The sequence below is a fragment of the Lampetra fluviatilis genome, chromosome 44, assembly GCF_964198595.1.
Source record: "Lampetra fluviatilis chromosome 44, kcLamFluv1.1, whole genome shotgun sequence".
NCBI lineage: Eukaryota > Metazoa > Chordata > Hyperoartia > Petromyzontiformes > Petromyzontidae > Lampetra > Lampetra fluviatilis.
In genome coordinates, this window is record NC_136318.1 from 1,298,883 (window position 1) to 1,320,117 (window position 21,235).

At 48.3% G+C, this 21,235-nt stretch overlaps 1 protein-coding gene across 1 annotated transcript in view; it reads right to left on the bottom strand.

Annotated features, from left to right (window-relative positions):
• Positions 1 to 13,693: 13,693 nt before the first annotated feature.
• LOC144947167 (uncharacterized) overlaps positions 13,694 to 21,235 on the bottom strand; it is a 124,568-nt gene continuing 117,026 nt past the window's right edge. Inside the window, exon 4 of the mRNA XM_078876358.1 lies at positions 13,694 to 13,868. Within this exon, the coding sequence (XP_078732484.1) occupies positions 13,732 to 13,868 (137 nt within the window). The 3' untranslated portion in view covers positions 13,694 to 13,731. The remainder of the gene's footprint in view (positions 13,869 to 21,235) is intronic.

A 21,235-nucleotide genomic window follows, 5' to 3' on the forward strand; every position in this document is an offset into this window, starting at 1 on the left:
AAGCCAGTGTACCAGAGCATCATGGGACAGATTAATCAATCCGCATTCTTAAATCAGCCAATGGCAGGGGCCAGCTTTGTTCACACAACCTGAATTAGGCCCAGATAATCAATGGTTAATGGATTGCTTCAGAATGACCAAATTGATTATTCAAGGCACTGATTGATTGGTCCAAATAATCGGGTTAATTGCCCAGGCTTAGTCTGTAGAGAGGCAAAAAGTTCGGCAAACCCCAACACCCACACGGCTGCTTCTCTGGATTGTTAAATCGTCTCCACAAACTGACCTCGGCTAAGTCAGAAGCAAAGATTGAGTTCAATGAGTTGTTGTTGTTACTTAAGACCCAGGTATTAATCTTCAACGTATTGTCAAAACACATCCGTGTAAAACTATAAGTAACACTGGGCACGACCATATCACGGTTACAACTTAACGGATGACCACTGTTTTATGCTACAATACTTGCACAATTTGCAATTACTCTCATAAGAGCGACGTTTTGCGTGAGACGCCTACATAATGGGCTGTTTCGTAGTGCTCGCAGAAGACAGCACAGCAAGTAGTTCGACGTTTTCACACCCCATTCGTGGATTTTCACGAAGCACGATGTGTATGTTTTCAACACACATAAAATATAGGGTCGGCATTCAAAACGGATCGCTCATGAAAGTGAGTGTTAAACCTCGCGGTAGCTTAGGTAAAGAAGACAGGTTACTTCATTTGCATGTACGTGGAATTAATTAATATGGTGAATGTAGCCGTTCCTTTGATGCTTTGATACTTTGAGCCCATCATCTCTGGGGTGGTTAAAATAAATATCGCTCAGTTGAGGCTGCATCGATCATAAAGACGAATAATTGTCGTCTTATTCAGGCCTGTCCCCAACATAGCAATTTGGAATTTCCACAACTTGTGGATGGGCACTGCCCTATGCTCTTCAGAGGAGAAAAAAAACACTTTGACTTTCACTTCACCTACTTTTTGAAGTTAAATACCATGGCTTAGTCGTGTCGTGGAGGTTATGGCTTAATAATTATTATACAATGATAACACCGGTGTCTCACGGTTTAAGATCTCCTCCCCTCCCAAAGCTCACGAATCTCACCGGCGGGAAGCGACACACGGCATTGAGTAACAATACATGGACGAGCTAACCACACGGGACACCCAAAGTCACTGCTAATCTTGGTACTTTAATAACGTCAGAATACCATTCTGTGCAGGCGATGAACCTTTGGCACTCCCCTTGTCACAGTTCAAAGAGATGCAAAGTCCTCCTTCTCCTCCCTCGTTCCTCTTTGTCCCTCTACGCAAAAAATACCTCGAGATGCCCAAGCAACGGATTGGTTAGCCAATCACAGCATGCCTCTTCAGCGTGCCACCGGTGTCTCTCCCTCTCTCTCTGCTGCTGCTGCTGCTGCACGAGACGTTACCACCACTCTTGTGGTTGGCAGTGGCCGCTTGGGCCCAGCCTGTGCTGACAGACGACCGTTCTTTTTACTTGATACAGCAAGCGTGCTGTGACGGTTCCACCTGAAGACAAAAGCTTGTGTTGCCTCCGAAACGTCGTGATTTTTATTTTTTATTTTACTTTTATTTTAATTTTTATTAATTTTAATTTTTTACCTACGTGACTTAACCGAAAAAACCTAAGAATATGAACAAGCCGAACCCTTCCTCGGTCACGCTCCGTGAGGCACCGCGACGACGGGAGGGCTTGGAGCGCACTTCTCACCAATGACATCGGGCAAACATTACGACGAGAGGCCATTGCTGGAAGAGCAAAAAAACACGTGTCAAATGCACGGACAAGCTTTCCAGGGTGAATAAATGATATACTTATGGATATTTTGTCGATTGCCACAGACACACTACCTTAATGGGCTGTCGGCTGCTTTTATATATATATACACACAGTAAGCCGAAATAAAAAAAATTAAACCTCAATAATTAATGAATTCGCGTGCTACTTTTTGTTTGTCTCCTGCATGGCTGTGCATCCCCATGAGGACACGGGGAGAGCATTAGCAGGCGGAGGTGATTGGCACCACACGACAAAAACAGGATTCCGGGGTTTAAGTACCGAGACAATATTAATTCAGTGCGAAATCCATCGTGACCGCCAATTTACACAATTTATAGGTGTCACTTTTATTTTCTAGGCCAGAAATGATTACACGTCGCTTCTGACTAATTGCTCACAATTGTACGGCTAATAATTTGCAATTACTAGGCGCGGAGCAGGTAAGGGTGGAGGATTACTGTTGCTCGGTAATTACGCAGAGAAAGCCTGATTCAATCCACAGTGGTTTATGTAACAGAGTGCACATTGGTAAGGTTCATTTCATCGTGGGGAGGGGGGGGGGTTATGGGTCAGCCTCAGAAGAATGAACACTTTTGTAATGCCCCAATGACATGGCTGGTGGAGGGAGGGAGGAGGTATTATATGGCCAACAATTTAATTATTTTTGTTGTTCATTTAGTTGAGCAGGTAAGGCCCACTGAGCTACGTAGCTCTTTTGCAGAAGCGACCTGCCGATCACAAATGATAGCTCAACGAAGTGGCAGATCATCAGGCGGACATTTCTAGCAGCCAAGCACTCTAAACGCGTGATGTTGAATCCAAATGCAGAGCGGGGGGGGGGAACCGGAGGACCCAATGTGGGCATTGGGTATCCTGAGAAATACTCTTAGTTCTTTCGGTAAAGTCACGTAGGTAAAAAATGAAATTAAAATTAATAAAAAATAAAATAAAAATCACGACGTTTCGGAGGCAACACAAGTCTCCGTCATCAGATGGGACCGTCACAGCCAGATTCGTTTCGGAGACTTGTGTTGCCTCCGAAACGTCGTGATTTTTATTTTATTTTTATTAATTTTAATTTCATTTTTTACCTACGTGACTTTACCGAAAGAACTAAGAGTATGAATCATTGCAGTCACGAAAGCTTCAAATCATCTAGAATTATCCTGGGAAATTATTCATTAAATTGGCCAAGTGTCATGCGAGTGTGAGAACCCACTTTGTTACTTGCAAATGTGATGCACGCATTGTTAATGGAACAACATTAATTGATGAACGTTGTTTACACTCCTCGTAAAAATCCTAAAAGGCTAGCTGCCTTTGTCTCTCCAGTGCTGACGGTCACACGACACATCAAATACGGACTTGATGAAAGGGAGCTTCGGGACAGGTGCAGGCAACGTTCTGGCAGTGTGGGGCAGTGTGGGGCAGTGTGGGGCAGTGTGGGGCAGTGTGGGGCAGTGTGGGGCAGTGTGGGGCAGTGTGGGGCAGTGTGGGGCAGTGTGGGGCAGTGTGGGGCAGTGTGGGGCAGTGTGGGGCAGTGTGGGGCAGTGTGGGGCAGTGTGGGGCAGTGTGGGGCAGTGTGGGGCAGTGTGGGGCAGTGGTAACGCTCGTGCCTCACACCACGAAGGTCCTGGATTCGATTCCCGACCAGGGCACCTTACCTTTCTGTGTGGAGTTTGTATGTTTCTCCCCCCCCTCCCCGGCTTTCTCCCGTGGCTGAAACAACCCATACGTTGTTAAGGGGCCGTCCATAAATGAGGTCACGCGATTTTGGACGATTTTTGACCCCCCCCCCCCCTTCGTCAGACGGCGTCACAAAAAGTCAGACCCCCCCTCAAATATGACGTCACAAAGCTCTGCCCCCCCCCCCCCCCCAAATAAAACATGCTTTAAACTATTGTCATTGTAGTGCGTATTTAATGTGGCGCTGCACTCTGATGTTGTAGGAGAAAACATTTATAAAAAAAAGTGTATCTAATTAAGTAGAACGTGTTGTTCATATTTGTTTAAAGTTGCGCATTTTGATGTGACGTCACATTTCTCAACCCCCCCCCTCCATCGTCACAAATGTCTGACCCCCCTCCACGTAGGTGCGTGACGTCATTCTTGGACGGCCCCAAACGGCTATTGGCACTTCACTCAATTGGGATCCCACACAGAGCCGCAACGTCGCTCGCCCTCCTGTGTAAACGTGGCAGGACCCTCTTGAGAAGAAGTCTTGGGACTCGGCGAGACTCTCCCGGTCACGCAAGCACAACAGTATGAGCGGGTGGAGCTCCGAGGCATTGCCCCTGGGCGGGGCTGTTGTGAGTGACCTCTGACCACGTGGTGTTCTAATTCAGAAAAAACCTCGTCACGTGCATTGGCCTTCCCGTGCAAGTGATGCAGCTGTCTTATCTAGCGACGTTTGGCGTTAATAAACAAAACACTCAAAATGCTGTCCCCATGACCCCAAGTCCACACTACACAACCCCTTCTGGAGCGTGTAGGCCGTGTGAGCTGCTGTACCTCGCGTCGTGACGTCGTCTCTCATCACTGCCACGGGCGCCTTTCTCACCGCCCTGAATGGGTCTCAAGCGGCGTGGCTACAACGCTGGAAGCTCGTCGCAGTTAACGAAGGGAAACCTCTCACTCGGACGCCTTCACAGCCGCCCCGAGACCTCCCAGAGGCACGGCTGAGGTGTTGCAGCGGTTTCTAACATGAACTTAAAATGTTAGCCTCATTAGGCAATTCACGTTTGAAAGAATCGTTATATTATAACTGCTTTAAACACAACAACAAAAATTTCGTAGAAAATTTATTTTTTATTTGAAAAAAATCACTTCCCCTCCCCAGGCGCTTGGTGTGACGGCGGCGGCCCCAACGCCGCGTGTGGACGAGCCGCGCTGAGTGCGAGCGATGTGATCGTGGTTTGCAGGGCCAGGGATTCAATCCAGGTGGCTGGGATAACACCGTGGCAAGCTAACCACTGCACTAATGCCACCCACGTACACACAATGTGGTCTCTCACACACACTCGCGCGCACGGATATGGCCATGTATATACCGCAATAAAATGCACAAACATTTGTGCATTACCGCCTCCGTCTCATCAAACACACGTACATACGCACATCGTTTAATGGATATTTCCCTCGCGCATGGATGCACGCACGGGCTCTGAAGCATGCACAGCCATATGCGGGACTTGTAATGAACAATCGCTAACACGTGCAACCTTGCGTGGTGAAACGATGTTTTGGGAAGGAATCATCGAGAGATGGAAGCGCGTAATTACGTATTCTTTGGTTTTTTCGGTAAAGTCACGTAGGTAAAAAATTTAAATTAATAAAATAAAAATAACAAAAAAATCACGACGTTTTGGAGGCAACACAAGCTTCCGTTTTCAGGTGGAACCGTCACAGCACGATAGCTGTATCAAGTGAGAGAAATTCCAAGAAAACAGTCCTTGTATATATACTGGTTGAGGGTGGGAGGAGCCAAGGCAGGCCCCTGGATATAATTATTATTGTGAAGTTGGTGCGGCATAATTACGTGTTTCAGATATTCTTCAGTGGGTGCAGCAATGACTTCTATGTCGATGCATATGCACGTACGTTTGAACTTCTTTCGCACCGTACGTAGCCCACCGTGCTAATCGGAGGCGCGGTGCCCTTCAATCTCTCGTGTTGAGCTGTCGGTGCAAATTCCACATTACTTTGGGTAGGGACGAGCCTGTGCACAATGTAACCACTTGTGACTTGACAATCGTTGTGCGGTTGCAGCCCCATCAGAGGTTGTGTTCCTTTACCCGAGGATGAGCAGTCAAAATAAGAATAATAAAAGTCCCACTTAAAAACGCGTACAAAGTTCGCGCAGCGAGCCACTGACGGCAAGTCATAGGCACGGGGGAGTTTAACGCCCCACTGGGATTTGAAGTCACGAACTCGCGGCTAAAATATCCAACGCGGGAGTGTTCGTGGGTACACATCGCTTCGACGAATGGCAGCCCTGTCGTCCGTCCAGAAAGCCGGAATACATAAAACACGTGGCAGGGAAGACAATGACCATATGACCTATACCTCACCAAAGGTCACCGCTAAATACCCAGCCCATTGTTTAAATGTTGCAACAATGGGTCTGCGTTTGTTATGCCAAGGCTGTTTGGACAAATGCAGCCCAATTACGTCCCGGTGTTCCGAGTTATTTAGAGCAAGTTGGAATCCCCAGGTCTGCCAGCATATGTAATGTGGCTCCGTGACAGGCAGCGTGATCCCCGAGACATCCGCATTATCGATTGGATTTCCATTCCATCTGTACCACGGCGAGGCTCTCCTAGGACACAGCCTGGAATGGCTCCACGAACTGTGCAGTCAAAAGTCACAGCATCTCCTCCGATTACCATAATTGGTCACTTTTTTGCCATCAGAACCATCCTACCCACCACCCTCACTTTGGTTGCCTGATTTAATGAGTTCGATCCCAGTCCAATTATCAAAATGGAAAAAAATATCTGAAAATGATGTGGATTTGTTTCACATGCTGAAAGTAGGATTTAGTAGGAATGACAGTATTTAGCCAATAATCTAGTCACGGAACTATTGCAGGGAAAGGCCCGACTAGGGATGCATTTCCAATCATGTTTTATTAATTTATTTATCCGTCACCAATTTTATCCCGACAGTGCTATCGGCCTCTTGTAACGAGCTAAATAATCTACGTAAATCTCACAAAATCGCGAGATCCACGTGGATCTCTTCAATCCCTTCGTGCGCTACGGTGCGGCCTCGTCCACACGGTAGCCCACAGCTCCTTCCCACCACGGGAGGTGAAGGGTCTTGCGACGGAAATTTGGCCAGTATCGTTAACTAGCTCAACTTGAGGAAATTTACAATCGAGAACAAAAGCAAAGGAATGGTCAAGGGCTTTGTATTTTATTGCTTACAGTGGCTCCAGAGGCAGAGTGGGATAACCAAAGCCAGGCGGCCGCTGATCCAGTCTCGTGAAGATGTCACGAGTTGCTGAAGATCATCACCATCACGATCCACGGGCAGATAGCCCCCAGGTGTCTACTGCACATTTCGTAATTTATTTCCACTTTCCTCTCTGCCTTGTGCCAATATGCTCGGGTGGTGGACACATCTTGTCTGGCACCAATCTCTTGCGATGTCATCGTGACGCCATTCTCCTTCCGGTGCCTGTGGAAGAGGCATTCTCCCATTTCATCCACCACAGTGAGCTGGCAATGTTCTCGCCAAAGACGCACACACGTGGTCGTGACGGGCACTGCAAGGTCCGACCGTGTCCGTCCAGTGCTCGCAGAGCTGCATTGGCTTCTGGGTGCCGAACAAACAAATTGCTGTCAAGTCGCACTCGTCACACGCACAAAGTGCTTGCCACAAATGAACGACAATTCTAGATTTGAACCACAACACCTTGCTGGTCTCATCAAGGAGCATAAACCATAAATTCCGGTCATCCGAATCCAAAGGAGGTCGTAGGTCCGATCCCAACCCTTACGCCTGTATATTCAGAGTTTGCATGTTCTCCCTGTGGTCGCGTGGATTTTGATGCGGATCCTCTGTCTTTCTCCACATTTCGAAACGTGATTTTAAAGTATTTGCCTGCTGTATTTGCATGATGTTAATGTGATAAAACACTTGGTTGAGCTATCAGTAGTGGTCAGATTCCTTCTGAAAAAAAGATATACAGCTCAGTGGCCTTACCTCGTCAAATATAAAAAAAAATAGTTTCGTTGAGGCAGACCCGTCACTGTCGCAGAAATGTTATTTTTGTTTCTTGCATGCACGAAAAAAATACTGTTAGTTTTAAAATAACGGTGTATTCCGTGCTGTTTTCTAAACGTTCAGCTATATTTTACTGTTAATTTACAAACTTGATTCCTAATTTATGAACAAACAAATGGATTTCATGAACAAATGTTAAATATTTAATAAAAATGGCTTTTGACATAAATGGCTTCCCTCGCTACGTCACTCGCCCGGGGGCAACAGCAAGATAAATGCATCAGCATCAGCATCATTGGCAATCAATTGTTTCGTTTGATGCATAGAGGCAATGTTGTCTTTTTGTTCTTCCCCCAAACAAATCTCGTCAGTGACAAATCAACTCCGTGTGCACCAACAACGAAACTGAAGATCGCCACCATGAGACAGCATTTCCCTCTGCCACATAAGGGCTTCCAAAAGCGTTTTGGCTCAGCGATTATATCGGAGTCATGCCGCTCCCGCTGGTGCGTTGACAATGGTGCGCAAGCACAAACGAACGCCACAACTCGCACTCGTCAACAGTTCAAAGAAAAATAGCAAAAGGAAATGTGTATAACAGGTGACGTTTCAGGCAATGACCCCATCCGATGTGCTGAGAATGGCCGTTGCGCGAAACGCCGTCTATCACATTCATATTTTGTTCCTTTTAAGGCAGCGTCATTGACAAATGTGTTGAGATTGTTTTAGTTGATAGCGGCTGTACTAAGGAGCGAGTGGCCCTTGCTTTGTGTATGTGCCATTTGCCCTCAGCGGCTCTGGATCACTGCCCTGAACTAAAATGAGTGTAGAGGGCAATTACATGGATTCACGTGGACATTTGCGTAAACGTGCCGTATCTTTATACATATTCTCAACTAGACTATGTTTTTATTTTACGAGGTAAGGCCCACTAAGCTACACAGCTCTTTTTCAGAAGCGACTTGGCTATCACAAATGATAGCTCAACGAAGTGGCTTATCACGTGGATATTGATAGCAGCCAAATACTCTAAATGCACGTTTCTAAATGTGAATGGAAAAACCGGAAGACCCGGATAAAAATCCCAGCGACCGCAGGGAGAGAGACACACAAACTCCAAACACGCTGCAGCTCGGTAATACATTTGCCAGACGTCCGGGAGAGTAGTGAGTTGCGCTGGTTCACTTAACGAGCAGAAAGACAGCCTGAGTAGTGTCCTACTCAGAGGGGGTTGTGGAATGGTGACGTTTCTCGTTGACCTCGTTGGCATGCATGGGTCCAAGAGTGGCTGCCAATATTTGACATCCTATCAGGAGGTGTCTTGACCACCTCTCGCCTCTCCATTGGTCCTCGCGAGCGTGCAAAGGACACTGGTGCCAGCCGAGTAAACACCCAATTACCTTGGTAATCTCTCAGCGTTAACGAGAAATGGGCCAGGCAATTACCCGGACACTCTCTGCTCATTCGCGCTCTCCCTCAAGGCGAGCGTTGCATTTTCATCGCCGCCACCACCGGCGTGTCAGGAGGAGGCCATCAGGCCGGGACTGACAATCGCGCGCAAATGAAAGTGAACTCCCAGAGATGAGTCTGGTCAAGCCAGGTCACACGCTGCAACATTCCCATTAATTCGGCAGGACTGGGGGTAAGAGCCACCGCAATGCGACCGCTTAGCCGAGCCGAATGGGAAAGCGCCTTCCCCGTGGTTCGTTAACACGGGTGGGACATGTAGTACCGTGAATCATTATTACGTATTTTTTTTAAACTTACGCTGCCATCGAAGTGTTGGCACCGCGGAGAGACGAGCCCAAGCTTTGCGGAACGTGGGACTTTTCCCACCGGCTCGCCGAGCTGCCAATGGAGAGCGCGAAGAAACGGTAAAGGGATTTATTTCTCGCCGCGACAAGTCGCTCGGAGTGATTTGATCGTCTCAAAAGAGGTGCTTCGGACTTCCTGTTCACAGGCTCTGAGTCGGTGGCGGGAAATTCCACGTTCCTAATGGTGAGGGCGAGTTCCTCCATGGGACAACCAAACAGGGATTGACTTCGCCGCAAAAGTGTCGCTGGCTGTATCGACACCGCAGCGATGATGGAGCGAGTCGAACCCCAGAGCCGGGATTTTAACTCGGAACCTTCCGATGGGGCCCGCTCACTCCCTCAACCGCTCGCTGGCCCTACCGCTTCGGCCGGTTAGGCGCCACTGCGCTGCTGTGGCCGGATGCAACGGACTGCGTGGGGCTTTTTTTGGGTGGGTGAGGAAAAAAAGAAACACTTCCACAGGAACGGCAGCGCGGCCCAAGTTGTCGTCGGGCCACCCCCCCCCCGCCGCCCGGCATGGTCACGCGCGAGACCCGCGGTGTCTTCGCTAAACGTGGACATTTAGACGCGGTGGATAATTTTCAAGTGATTTGTTGCTCCTACGAGGGCTGAACGTCCCTGTAAATAAGATCATTAACGCGCCTCCGCGGATCACTTCAGGACGAATGCTTTAAAAAACCCGGCGGCTCGTAAAGTGCTCAAGCCCCGACGCGAATGGGTGTTACACCACGGGAGGCAGCGCTGTGTCCGCAGCGCTGGTGAAAGCCCTTTTTGTTAAGCGGCAAACCAGCACGACGAGGGTGATAAATCTCGGCGCAAGGTCCCAAACCCCGCCACCGTGCAGAGTGACCGGCCTGGCTTGATGCCGCTTTCTTTTGCCACATTCACGGCCAAGTTATTATATATATTTTTTATCGCAGGGCTTACATTAGTCCGTGTGACCTTCCGACCGGTCAATAAACAAGGCGAATGTTTGAAACGCAAGGGACACTGGAGAAGAGAGAAACCCACCCCAACCGCGCGAGATGTTTAAATGGCATCTTTTATTAACAAACGGCAAATGTAGAAAGCAAACCGAAATAAACGCTAAATCATTACAGGCAACCACGAAGCGATTGGTGCATACGCCAGGCACGTAACGATTCCCTTCCTCGGCGATTCAACTGACTGCCCCAAAATCCGGCAGTCACAATTCGATTCAGGAACCACTCGTTTTGACGAATCTCACGTCTTGTTTCTTGCGTATTTGCTTCTATCCCACGAGCTTAGTCAGGTCTATTAGCCGAAATATAACAGACTAATGGCTCGCATACAATTAGCATGAATGCGTACACATTTAATTCCTCCGGGTAAGATTATGTGCGGAATGTATTTAATCATTGAGTCGATGCATCGTTACATGCCTCGTACGTATGTCGACGTTGACTCACGAAGGCTGTACACATTGTACGAGTGTACGTACGTGTGTTGAACTTCCGATGCAACCGACGTAGCCCACCATGCTAATCGGAGTGCATGCAGGCGACGCGTCTAAAACGATGCAGCTCAAGTGAGCATTGAGTCACTGGTGCTCAGCTCCTGCTCACAGCCCTGAGCCAGCTGTGTCAATGCCACACTCCTTCGGGGCGAGTCAGGCCATAGGATAACTACCATCGATTCTCCCCACAAAGTGGTACCCGTTTTATTGACCCTGGAGGGATGATAGGCCGAGTCAAACCACGACCAGGATTTGAACTCACAACCTTCGAATTGCGAGCCGCTCGCCCTATGGCTGAGCCACCGGCGTACGAGTCAAATATATACAGATTTTATATATATATATGTGACTCTACTTTCAAGAAAACACACTGCACGTGTATACACAGCATGCAGGATACGCAAAAACTCGTTTGTATGCACGTTACGTTTTTAGATGACATATTCTGTTCCGAAAGATCAACTCCGAACATCAATGCCCTTATTATCACTATTGCTGCTACTACAATGATCAGTTACATATGCAGGGCTCTGACTATGCTTTATGTTTAACAATGGAGAGAAGCGATATGTTTCGTAGCAGCATCAGCTGGGTGCTGCTGCTGCGATCAAACCGCATGGCTCATGAATGCGCCACGGTGGTGAGACGTTAACTACATCGCCAAGTACACAGGAGGTCGTGGGTTCGATCCCGACCCTGGCGCCTGCTGTATATTTGGAGTGTGCGTGTCTCTCTCTCTCCCCGTGGTTGCGTGGATTTTTCTCCGGGTCCTCCGGTTTTTCCCTCCACAATTATAAACACGCGATTTGGCTGCTATACATTTCTACATGAATAGCGACTTCGTTGAGCTATCATTTGTGGCCAGGTCGCTTCTGAAACCGAGCTTCATAGCTCAGTGGGCCCTTACCTGGTAAAATAAATTGTTTAGTTTTTATAATTTAATGCAATGTCACGATTTAAAACACCCCTGGCTCAAGGGTCAAATCGGTCCATCAGCTCACCGTGGCTGACAAACCCCCAAGTTCCGCTGAGCGTTTTTCTTCTAAAAGAGAGAATTGGCCCGAGTTATACGAATATGGAACCTCCTTCACTGGCTTCGGGGCTGCCAAACGAGAAGAGCAGTGTCCCATGCCCATGTGAGTACTGTATGTGGAGATGCAATAGCTTGTGTTAGGCCTCAAAACCTTTGGGCGATCTCTTGTAAACGACTGCCCCGCGTATGTTAACATTGCGTCACGTGCCACTGCTCACACCACTGCTTGACAATATGCACGCACTTAGTTCTTGGCTCTGTGAAGGCACATTGCGCTATTTTAGCAACGTAGGCCAATTTCTGCTTGCGGAACCTCGTGCTGCTGGGATTGCGTAATGATCACGTGTTGCACGACTTTAAAACACAACCCAGACTTTAGTCCGCACCCAGAAGAGTTCAAATGAAGAGCCCACTCACTGCAGTGAGTAAATGCTCAGCCGCAAACGACTGCCGAGAGATGATTAACGATGTAATTATGAACAAACAATAACAGAACAACAAATCGGTGTTTTCGTGGCTGAATAATGACGACGTCAAATCCCTTGGACACGTGGCCGAGAGTTGCTACAACATCGTGAGTCTCAATGCTCGCAGCCACAAGTCTGGAATGTTAGACCCCCCCATCTGAGGTTTACCAATCGGGTCCCGTCCATTGGGATGATAACGAGTGGCATGTGGAGCGGGCCCTGAGCACCCCGAGAAAAACCCACGCGTTGGATGAGGGGGGTTCAAACTCACAGCTCCACACGGACACGTCACAAACTCGGTCGCGGTGAGTGGACCGAACGGAACTGGTGATCACGCCCATCGCCACGATTCCATCTACCTGCAAACTCACAGCCCTTGCGGCGATATGCCCAAGCCACCGGAAAAGCGCTGGTGGTTACCAAGCCAAAAGCTAATCAGGCTTAACACTACACAGCAGCCAAGATCCGATGGAATTAAACACATTCAGGGTTGCAGGCCATTGACATTTCTTGGGTAGTGCCTGGGTGTTGGCAAGCACATACAAATGACACCAAGAACAAAACTTTGCAACTGACGGATGAAGGAAATCTCCGGTCCACCTTACTGGAGGCTATCTTTCATAACCCCATGAAGCACATGATGTGCGATATTGCGAATAAGTTTGCGAGAAATAAAAAAAAGTTGGCTCCAGCGGTGAGTCTGCAACTGCAAATAAAACTGTTTCATGTCAACTGAAACAACGAATATGCACATCGGTTATGCAGATACCAGGTTTTCAAAACGTTCCGTGAAAATGGTGATTTTGCAAGAGAGTAATCGAATGGCTTCTAAGGACACTTTCACCGTCGCATAGCCACTGGTAGGATAGAATTAAGCACAACATCAAAATGTCTGGGAATACCCCAACGTTCACGATACTTTCATCACTTAAACGCTTCTGCAAGCAATCCGACGCTTTTCCGTGCGTATATCTGCATTTTCGCTGGCTTCAGAAGTCTCAAACTGTACCCTTAAAAGCTTGCGCCTATCTCGCAATGCGTTCACACACCGAAACAACAACAACGAAAGACATCAACAGAAAGTAACCCGAAGACACGGAGCAGCATCAACAACAACAAACGCTTCCTTAAGAGGTTTTTTTTTTTAAAATGCTTCCTTGCTTAACAAACAAAACAAATTCTTGTATCTTCAAATATCCAATGGCTCAAGGTGAGCGAACATTGATGTATATTTTTTCTTTCACGCCGTATTGAGATACTTTCAAAAAGGGGTTGACGTTACGGAAAATTAACGAAAGACACTTTCCCACCACCCCCCCCCCCCTCCAATGTTTATTTCAAACATTTTTTTTCTTAAACCTTCCGGCTTTACACACCGCGACGCAAAATACCAACCAAGAGTCGGCCTAGAGCTGTGGATAATACGGCCAGAGCGGCAGCATGGGGAAGAAGAGGTCGGCCCGGCAGCTCAGTGACTCGCCGTGGTGTGAACAACAAGCACATCCTGCGACGCGGGGCGATGGTAGACACGACCGAGGACATCCTGCGGAGAGAGAACACACAAAGACAAAGATCCCCCGTGTATCCTTAACAGACTGTAGGGGCAAGTGCCGTCAGCGAGCACCTTTGAAAGGCTGGAACGGCACACAAAGGGGGTGGGTGGCCAACACCACGCCCGGCCGCCTTTGTCTCCCCGGTGGCAATGTTTACACAGGCCCAGGACCGGTTCAGATAATCGTTGGCATCGAGCGGGAATCAAACCCGGGTCGCCGGGTTCATAACCGCTACACCACCACTCCCCGTACACACACACAGACACACACATGCGCGCGCATGCATGACACGCGTCTATGGTGGCGGCGACGGCAGTTGCCGAGTAGAGGGGACGTTTCTACCGCTCGTTTGTCGCAGACGGTGTCGGCGGACAGCCAGGTGAAAGTGGCCGATGCCCTGCGGGTGGATCAACGGTGAGGGCCACATGCGGAGCCAGCGTCGTGGTCAAGATTTGTAAAAAAAATTAAAAAGCTTAGCCAACAACTTTCCTTTCCTCTGGCTGTCCACACTGCTGAGACCCTCCGTGCCAAGTGCGGTTTGTTCGATACCCAGGCAGGGTAGAGTTAGCTGAGGTCACTTTTACCAACGAGGCCATCCCAGTCTCCGGAGTTCTCACATCGTTCAACAAAATACGTGCACCTTCTCTTCTACCATTCCATCGTCTCTGGACGATGGTGTTCTACCGTTGGCTTGTCAAAAAATCAAAAACACCTCAATTCCCTCGCCTCCTCTTCATCAAGCTCAAAGTATGTGCTGCACGTTTCGCCCACCGTTTGTGCGGAATCCTGAGATGAGGTCACACTTAAATGAACGGAACACACCAACAGCAAGTCAAACATGTGACAACGTGATCGCAAAAAAGACATTCGTCCCAAGCAAAATGCCGTGGATATTTAAAGGACAATTCTAAGTGCTAATCACGCATTACAACGCGTGAATTAGTGTTAAATTCAGAGATGTGGGTCACGCCAATTTACCGAATGTGCACGCCACGTCAGACCGGGTAGCACTGCAACCGTCAAGATGGAGATTGTCATCGCGATCAAAGGCACCGCTGCCGCCACCACCACCACCGCCGCCACTACCGCCACCACCACCACCGCCGCCACTACCGCCACCACCACCACCGCCGCCACTACCGCCACCACGACTCGCTACCAATGCTCTCTACCCCTCCGCCAGATCTCACACAAGTAGACGCCACGGTGGCGAGATGTTAACGCCCTCGCCTGGTGCACAGGTGGGCATAGGTTCAATCCCGACCTTGACGCCTGTATATTTGGAGTGTGCGTGTCTATCTTCCCGTGGTCATGTGGATTTTTCTCAGGGTCCTCCCGTTTTTTTCCCCTCCACATTTAGAAGCAACGTCACGCGTTTGGAGTATTTGGCTGCTATACATTTCCATATGATAAGTAATCCACTTCGTTGAGCTACCACTTGTGGCCAGGTCGCTTCTGTGGGCCTCACTTGGTAAAATAAAAAATAGTTTTAACAGTTTAGTTTTGGACACGCCATGACAGTCTCCAGCCGTTTCCTCTCAGTTCTTGCCCTCGGTCGCCGGATTCGTGGAGACCACTCCAATGCCCGTCTTGGCAATCGGCCCATCCCGGACGCACAAGCTCGCGTCCCACACGACTTCTGTACTTGCGCCGTGCCCTCCGGCGCAAGTCCAGCATGGTTACGAGTTCAAATCCTCGAGGAGTTAACTCGCCCTGATCGTCGCTCTGTGGAGCAAATGACGCGAGTGAATAAATACAAAATAATAATCAAAGTGTAACGCTTTGGTGGACGTCAACCTTTGGGCGAGCTGTGACGAGACCGGGGTCGTGCTAAAGGAAAGCGGAGTTTCCATTGCAAGCTCAGGCCCCACCGATGGAGATTGGGCAATGCCCCATACCCGTTTGAGCCGTCGATACACTTTTACTGGATGATGACCGTTGAAAAAAAGTGAAATGTAATCCCTAATTACATTGAACAAAGCCTACGTGTTCAACTAAATAAATTTGAAAAGTAAAACCAGCATTGGTTCAAGCAAGTCGAACTATGCTGATGAGACGGGGAATGTCAAAAACCACTCCAGAGTTTCGGTTTCGTTGAACCAACGATGATGAAATTGCTCACTCCCAGAAGGCCTTTTGCTTGATGGGAAGTATCAACAAAACGTACATTTGTTTTATACGCGAAGGAGGCACACTGCCCGCTTACTTACCTTGTTGCTATTGGTGAAGGTGCTCGCCAAATTGAGTACCGTCAACAAGAACACACGGAGCAGGTGTGGTGGGTGGAGGACTACCTCAGCGGCAGTTAACCTTAAACCCCACGGCTGACGTTGTCAACACAACGCCAAATACGACGTTGTGAAGATCAAACATAAGCCGACCTAGGCAATAGCGAAGACCGCCTTCGACGCTAAGAGTCTCAAGCACCGCGGTACCCTGCGCAGCGCATCCATTAAAAACGCAAAAAAGTATTTCCGATTAAAACTGCAGACGCGTCATTCAAACTCCTCCGTAATTTATTTTCACTTTAAAGCGCCGCGTGCGAGCCCCCCCATCCCCCCCGCACCGCCACGGTCGCGTGCCGCTCACAAGGACAGATTAATTACTCTATTTATGCATTAGGCATTCTTTAACGAGGGCTGGCGATTTTATTATCCGGCACATCTGCTTGAGTTAACACATCGCCCGCCTCCGCGAGCTATCGGGGTACCCGCACGCGGGGGCCTCATTCGTGTTGTTGATGGGAGAGGACTTTTTCCGCGGAAAATAGCGGCAATTTTCGCGAATTATTTTTTCACACCCTCCTCCTCCCACACCACCACCGCCTGCCAACGAAAACTTCATTCCTACCAATCGATGAATTCATCGCGCGGCAAAACAATTTTCTACTATTCTTGATTTGAAGCTTTCGTAACTGCAGGAATCCATACTCTTTGGTTCTTTCGGTAAAGTCACGTAGACAGAACATTAAGAGATCACGACGTTTCGATCGCAACACAAGCAACCGTCATCAGGTGAGACAAACACAGCAGGCAAACTGCTGACGCAATATTCTACTATATTAGCGGCGCAGCGGTGAACGCATATTTTGCCGGAATGTCCACCTAACTTTTACCCCGCCTTCGTTTACGAAAGATTGTTCGGGTAGGCGATGTAATTAACCGGCCAAAAGTATGGTTAATATCCCGCCACCCACTGACGCAGCACAACCGCTACTGTCAGCTCACTCACCGTGCAAGTTGAAGGACAATTCCCATGAGGACATTTAGCAACTGGATACGCTGTGATGTGATTCTAACAACATAATGTAGCAATAACATGCAATGCATATAACTGCTAAATGCAGTTAAAACGCATGTACACCACGTGACAAGTTGATTTGTTTGGCCGTGTCTGCTGGTAGAGGGCCTTAAGTGACACAGATTAGTCCAGCTTATTATGGAATGGCCTAACACATACATCAACGAAGAATCATAATACTGGCTGCAAAAACCCACGTGTTACATTCACACATGCGGTTCTTTAATGGACTGCTTCGTGACGTTAGTTATTAATGGACCACCGTCTCTAGTATTCACCACACGGTGCATTGGGGCTCTTGAAATATTGAGGGTTTTTTTGTTGTCACCCGAATTCAAATAAAATGGCTCTTCTTGTGATGTTTGGTTGCCCACGACCTGGTTTAACCACTTCGGGGGACATCAACGAGAGTTGCGGCAAGCGGAGGCAAGTCGCTGGCAGACGAAAAGCTGACGTATCCACTCATGGCCTAGGTGTGCCCACAGAGAGACAAACTCCACGTGTACACACGAACTTCATCTTTATAACTATATTTCATCCTCGCCGTGGCTTTTGGATCGCCATCGAACAAAGGCGGTGGTCACCGCATTACGCGCAGCGCTTTCAGATGCGCTTCTGTGACTGTCTGGAATGCTCTTCCTTCAGACCTGGAGAAAAATCCACGTGACCACTGGGAGAACACGCAAACTTAAAATATACAGCAGCAGGCGTCAGGGTCGGTATCGAACCCACAACCTCCTGTATACCAGGCGAGGTGATTAACATCTCGCCATCGTGGCGTCCTCAAGTTTCCCAACGAGAAGGGAGTTTCACAACATTTGCATTTGTGTGTTTCACCAGCCGTCGCCTCCAGTGCTGGATTACAGGCGTGCATAGCCACCACCACCACCACCACGGCCCGGCCCGTCAGCCACTGATGGACCCTTGAGCGAGCAGGGCAGCAGTGTCTGCAGGAGGCACTGCGGCAAGGGTGTTTGTAACGACGTCTGTGCAGCGTTCGCTATCCACCCCACACTCTGTGTGTGTGTGTGCTCGCCCTCTCTTAAGGGGGGGTGCAACTTGACAGAGAGCAACAAAGAATCGCTGCTGTATGCAATGGGTTTTCGTGCCAATATATGCAGCAAAATATGTAGACAAATTATAATCTCGAAGCAAAGTCCTTCACTTGTAGGGGCTGTGAATTGTTACACCCCTATTTAACATTGACTAGCCTTTTGCTCGTCCAAGGACGGGTGTATTGCAGTACATCTGAAACTTGCAAGCGAAAAACAGACCGCAATGTGATATTCATCGCATCAATGCGTGTGCAGTTTGTAAGGGCGCGGTGACACAGATTTATTTCATTTAAAGGTTATAATCCCTTGTTCATAACGACGTCCTTTTTACTTTGATGTCTCAATAGCGTTACGGAGATCGCGTGACGTGAGGGTTCTGCCTTCGTAGTAGTGAGGGTTGTTAAGTTGACGCCGAGGAGGGGGGAGGAGGCGCCTCGCCCCACCATGTGGAGTGACGTCACCCGCTAATTATTATTAATGGAGGGGGGGGTGTCTATTTGTAAGACGTCACTTCTTCATGATTAATAATGAGGGGGGCTGTTCGACGTAGAGTGACGTCACGCGTGTTACACACTGACATTCTTGGGTAAATATAGTAGTAAATATATAACTGGCCAAGTTAATTCTACATTTTGTACAGACAGGGGCTGCCAATCACGAGAACAAGAGTTGAATTCTCACCCAGCGTCCACATTCAAAACCACGACTACCACAGTAATTTTTTGTCGTCATTACCATTCCGCCAGCATGAGTAATACCCACCCCAATCCACGAGGGAGTCACCAGCAGTCGTCCTACGGAGACGATCCGGAGCCAAACAAAAATAAATCGCGTTTCAACTTGTAAATAAGGACCACGGATGTAAACGAGCAGCATGTTAAATGCTAATTCAGGTATAGAGACACCCGGCTCATTTCCCAGGAACAATCAGACTCATGATGCCACCACCTTGGGGATAATGGTCCCAGAGTGCACCTTTGAGATCGTTATGACCCCTCGGATGGGGCGAAATGTCACGGGATAGTTTGTTTTCTCTCAGCAGCAACTCATTTTGATCTATTAGCGTGTCAAAGAAATATCTATATCACGGAACAATAAAATCATTAGCATCACTCACGTTGCCTATTGAGGTCCCCTTTGGTGGGATTAAATGTTAAATGTTGTTATTTCCTTTAAACTGGCACATCATAAAATATCACCTTATAAACGAGCACCCGGATTTATTTGAAAACATCTCTCCTCCACACTGAGAACAGTGAATATTCTCGGAATTAAACACGACCAGAGACACACGTGTTGCGTGCGTACGCTACGTTCACTTTGAGCGGCCGCTTTATGCGCACGCTTGATTCTAAACCGAGGACGGGCTCCGTGCGGGCCGCGTTGTCGCGACCGCCATGATTGGACCGGCGACGTCTCCACGTGCGACACAAACCGCTCAAGAATTTCATCGTTGCCGTGTGCGTGCGTCAGTCCAGCCATGACGCGGATCCCGCAGTGTCTGTGCCTTCCTTTCAGCCGCTCAATCGGTTTCACTCGTGGGCTTTCGCGGCCAATGTTATGATTCATAACGAGGGTGAGATTGTCAAAACGTCGCTTGCTTTTCAACATTTCTCCGAAACCGAATAAACCGGCGCGATTGCTCACGTGACAACTTGATTCGAATGGCTCCCTGTCGCTGGGTGGTGGAGCGTTTGAGTTAATAAATTTACATTATACCAATACGTTCTAATCTAAAAAGACACTCCATAAGAAGTTTTTGGGTTAGATCGCCTAAATATATGAATGTGTCGTTAAAACCCGCCACCACCCGACACAGCCAACTAGTAAGGGTTGTCACGTAAACAGAACGTGGCCAATTCGTCACTAGTACAGCACGCCGGTGTGTTGGAGAGCCAAGCCACAACATTCGTAATCTGAGTAAGAGACTAATAATGAATCAATAAATCGATCAAAATAAACTTTAAATCAATTAAATTGAAGCATGGATTAGGTTACTCTACGACCATACATGTTCTAACAATAATCTATTCATCTGCAAAAATACCTGGCATCGTTGTACTTAGTTGCCAGGAGAGCCATGAGACTCATCGAGACTCTTCTTGGTTAACAAGAGTAATAATAAAACAAATATCGTAGAAATAAATGGACATCATAGAAATCAGCGGTTTGCTGACTGTGCGATGAAAGCAGCAACACCCGCTTAAGTTCTTTGCTACGGCTCACATCGGTGGCACGCAGGAGGGCAACCTTACTGTGGGTGTCACGTGTGTCTGGGCAATCCCACGTGGTTCATCAATGGCTAAGGGACACCCACAATATATATGCCTCCTGGTCAAAGACAAAGATTCCCTGCATAGCCTCAGCAGACTGTTGGGGCAAGTGCTGTTCACGGAGCAGCGCCTGTGAAGGCAGGCAGGGGGTGGGTTGCACGTTTGTCTCCCCAGTACTGATGCTTACACACTGCTCCAGGGACTCAGTTAAGGCTGAGTCGATCTAGAGGTGGCCCAGGACCGATTCTAAATTTCATCACCAAAATTGGTCGTGAGCGGGAATCAAACTCGGGCCGCTGGATTCGTGTGCGTGTGCGTGATGGATATCTTCAGACACACACGTGCGCGCACGTGTGAAAAGTATCTTGAAGTATACCTCCACGCACATACACACACACACGGTAAACATCCACATTGACACACATTCAAAGTCAGCACACGCGTGCATATGCACATTGACAGTCAGCACATATTCACGAAGCCAGCACACACACATGATCACATTCGTCAGCATACACACGGTCAATATAGACAACGATATAGCCTTGTAGTATGTGTGTATGTTGAACCTCTTTCGCACCGTACGTAGCCAACCGTGCTAATCGGAGGTGCGGGTGGAGGACAACAAACTGAACACAACAAGCAGTTCCAAAGAAATTAGCTTGTCAATGTAGATTATTTAAATCTGCATAGCTCCCAGTGGCTTCCTGACATCGGAAGGAAGAGCGT